General features: G+C 36.0%; 1 protein-coding gene across 1 annotated transcript; it reads left to right on the forward strand.

Moving 5' to 3' along the window:
* Positions 1-956: 956 nt before the first annotated feature.
* On the forward strand, positions 957-3,077 carry LOC123557827 (uncharacterized). Its single transcript, XM_045349539.2, has one exon. The coding sequence runs from the start codon at positions 957-959 to the stop codon at positions 3,075-3,077; it is 2,121 nt and encodes a 706-aa protein (XP_045205474.2).
* The last annotated feature ends 829 nt before the right edge of the window (positions 3,078-3,906 follow it).

Below are 3,906 nucleotides of genomic sequence, written 5' to 3' on the forward strand. Positions count from 1 at the left end.
CCACAGTTTGGGTGACAGTTTTCAACATGTACATAATGTACATATATATCACTGAAAATTGGTAATATGAATAAAAGTGCTAGATATTGTTAAAAGCAAAAGTAATGTTGATTTTCTTCATTATTAAGAACACGATGCAACGATTTACTCCCTTCACCACATTTGTGGTCAAACGTGCGATAAAATGTTTTAATAAATAATAAAGGTCGACGCCATATTTTTTCGCTAAGTAAGGAAACAGTTCTGCATAATTTATTCTTTATAAAACAAAAATCTCTCATTTTATTATGTGAAAAGACACTATATTTTTTACTTTATCTGGCCTCCAACTGTGTTTTAAAAAGTAAACGTTGTTGAACTGGTAAGTGTATTAAAACCGTTATCTGAATGACACGAAAATCGATCATTTAGAGAGCACGTATATAGAAACGTAAATATTCCTCTGTTTGCCAGCAGGTACGTATCGTTTAGAAAGGGTATCTTGACATAGCTAGCGGACAGTTGCTCCGGTGTTTATAAATTTTGATAGTTTAAAAAATCTCCTTCTGACAACCTTGTGTGTTTATAAATCATGTGTACATGCATCTAATTAGTATCATTGAGTACTGGTATCTTTGCTCTTAACCGTTGGACATTTTCAAGTATTTTCACTGATAACTTCGAGTTACTAAACACCATTTCATGTGAATGATATGGAAAATGGGCGTATGAACATGGCGGATTAAGTCACCAAAACGTAATTTTGTTCAATATTGATTAACTTTCAAATGACTTTTTTTAAAAAAAAAAAACAACAGAAATAAACAGAAGGGTTTAAGGAAATACTTGTAGTGAAAAGTTAAGTTAATTTAACTAAAGCTAAAACTTTAACTAAAACAATAACTGTTGCAAAGAAAGATAACATCATGAAACGTTAACAAAATAAGTGAAATTAAACCATCAAGTCAAGAAACAAAATGGCATCCGAAAATCCAGAAGCTGGACAAATGGATTTTGAGATATCCGAAACCATTAGCAGGCCAGAAGTAGAAGATGCGGATACAACTGGCGATCCAAAATTCGATCAGAAAGTTAAGAATGAACTTAACAGCAAGGATAATGAAAACCCATTAGCAGAGAGCAACAATGACAAAAAATCTGACCATGCTGAGGAGAATATTCAAAATAAAGCCACTTGTGAGAATGAAGTTGATGTCATCGAAGAGAGAAACAAAAAGAAAGGAACGATAGAAGAAAGGTACAATGATGGCAAATGCGAACCGTGCTTGTTTGATGAAATAGAGGAAGATGCCGTTGCATTTTGTGCAGTTTGCATCGAGTATTTGTGCAAAGGGTGCGCTCGCGACCATAGAAGGAGTAAGGTGACAAGAAGCCATAAAGTGTTAGATGAGAACGAAATGCCAAAAGACCCCGGCGTTTTCAAAATGATGAAGACTATGACAGCATGCACTGAACATCCCGAAATAGAAGTTTCCTTTAAATGCGAGAAACATAAGCAGTTTATATGCACATCATGTCTGGCTGTTAATCATAGGAAATGCGAGGAAGTAACAGAGGTTTCAAAGGTGCAAAAGTCTTTTATTGATGGAGATACCGAAACCTCACTGTCGGATATGTTACAAACTATTAATGATGTAACTGTTGCAGCACGGATTGCGAAAGAAGAAAATATCAAAAAGCTACATCTGGACCAGGCATGTATTGCAGAAGAGCGGTCGGGATTCATCGAATGTCTACAAGAGCATTTGCTGAATCTTGATGAAAAATCCAAAATTGAAACAGAAAATATTTTAACAGAAGAACTTAAAGCATTAGAAGAAGAAGTTGATAAGTGCAAGGAAATAGAAAACCAAGAAATTAAGTACAAAGAGCTGCTTGGGGTCGCTATGAATTATGGTAGCACCGTAGAACTGAACGTGATTTCTGAATTAGTGAAAAAAGAGGCCGAAAAGTTAAAAGGGGAAACGAAAAAGCAAGAAGCAAAGGCAGCCGTTCGTCTAACATTTGAAAGCAACCAAAGTTTTACAGATGTAGCAACTATTGGAAATGTTTATGTTTTAAGAGGCGAGAAAAAAGAGGGTCATCAGGATGAAAATCCCAGGAAGCAAATCCTTTTGGAAACTTCGAGCGACGTTATAGACGAGACGTCATCGGACGCCAGAGAATCGGCAGAGAAAGGTCCTTTAATGCAAAGCGTGGTCAGCAGAACTAGAACCATGCATGATCTACATCAGAGCACCAATGTAGCCGGACTGAAATGTTTTCTAACTAGTATGGTGGTTTTGTCAGATGGGCGCGTTGTTGTTACAGACCATAACAACGAAAATATTAAAATTCTTAGTTTGGATTTTTCTGTAAAGATGGAATACAAAGTAGATGGAAAACCAATAGACATGTGTCAAACTTCAAGAGATAACGTTGCTGTCATATTTGATGGCAAGAAAATAGTCAATAAATATATGGTCGCAGAGGATGCAATTCATAATGACGGAGGATTCCCGTCGAAACTGTATCCAATCAGTATTGTAAAGTCCGAAGAAAATGACAACTGCGTGATTATTTTGTTTTCCGACGAAGAGAGAAGCACACAAAAAAGAAGTGACAACGACACTATTGAGATACAGATACGAAGTTTTCACAAAGGCGCAATCCTTAAACAATTAACCGATTTCAAAACCAAATCGTCGCACAAACTGATCTTAGAAAATCCTGGTCGTATTCGCGTGACCCCGATAATTAAGGACGCTTTCCTTGTTTCGGAAAACAAGAAGTTACATTGCTTTGAGACAGACCATTCGAATGCAAATACTATCAAAGAAAAGTGGTTCTATAAGAGTTATAGAGCTAGTAATATAGATGATATAACAGACATTGCTGTGGACAGAGAGGGAAACATTTATGTTTGTGGAAAGGGTTCCAGAAACATCCATCAGATATCAGGTTCAAACTTCATGAACAACAGAGTGCTCCTATCGGTACCCGGATCTCCCCAGTCTCTGTGTGTAGATGACGAAAGAAGACGATTGATTGTGGGTTGTGAAAACGATGACTTCATCTACGTTATTGCATTAGAATGAAAAACTGAAAATGCATAAAATAACGTAAGCCTAATATTCAGTAACTGCTAACGTTTGTCAGCCATGTGGCATAAATTGCAAAGTGGTTCTAGAAACAATGTCAACGTTGTACTCGTAATAGAATTAATTTGTTTTACGTTATCAGACTGTGTTTCTTTGTGGTGTATTTATGTTGAAAGTATGTTATCCCGGGAAAATATAACATTTATGCGTGTGTCTTAATATGTGCATGCCTGTGTAGTCGTGTTAGAATTCTCCATATACATGTATATAAAGTACTACGGTTGCTGACTGTAGGAACAAGTACTATGGCTGAATGATAAATCCTTGAAGTATTTTATGCGCATGCCTATATATACTGCTGTTAGGAATATTCGCTTTCGAATTTTTAAATCCTTGCTGATAGATACAGGAATTTATTATATACCTACGAATTTTCTGTTTGAAATACTTTCTGTATTTCACTAATGAATACAAATTCCCGTATTCAACTTCTATCGGATACGGAAAAAATACTCAATGGTTAACGTCAAATATCACGTCAGCAATGACGTAATGATGGCCTCTCGACGTTTCCTGGGTCAAAATTTTCAACGTTTCAAACGAGTTTTCAGCTTTATCTGTCTAAAATTATAGTAAATTTTGTCTGATTTAGCACTAAAATGTGACACGTGTATATAATAAAAGTGTTATTAAAGCAGCACCTTTATCTGCAATGATACATTCGGCTCCCGTGGATTTTACCAGGCCAGATTACACCCGGCGCAAAAGCCTATTGGTCTCAATGCATTGTAGATCATAGTACTGTTAAAATAAGCCTATTCAATTT

The sequence above is a fragment of the Mercenaria mercenaria genome, chromosome 5 (assembly GCF_021730395.1).
Source record: "Mercenaria mercenaria strain notata chromosome 5, MADL_Memer_1, whole genome shotgun sequence".
NCBI classification, from domain to species: Eukaryota; Metazoa; Mollusca; class Bivalvia; order Venerida; family Veneridae; genus Mercenaria; species Mercenaria mercenaria.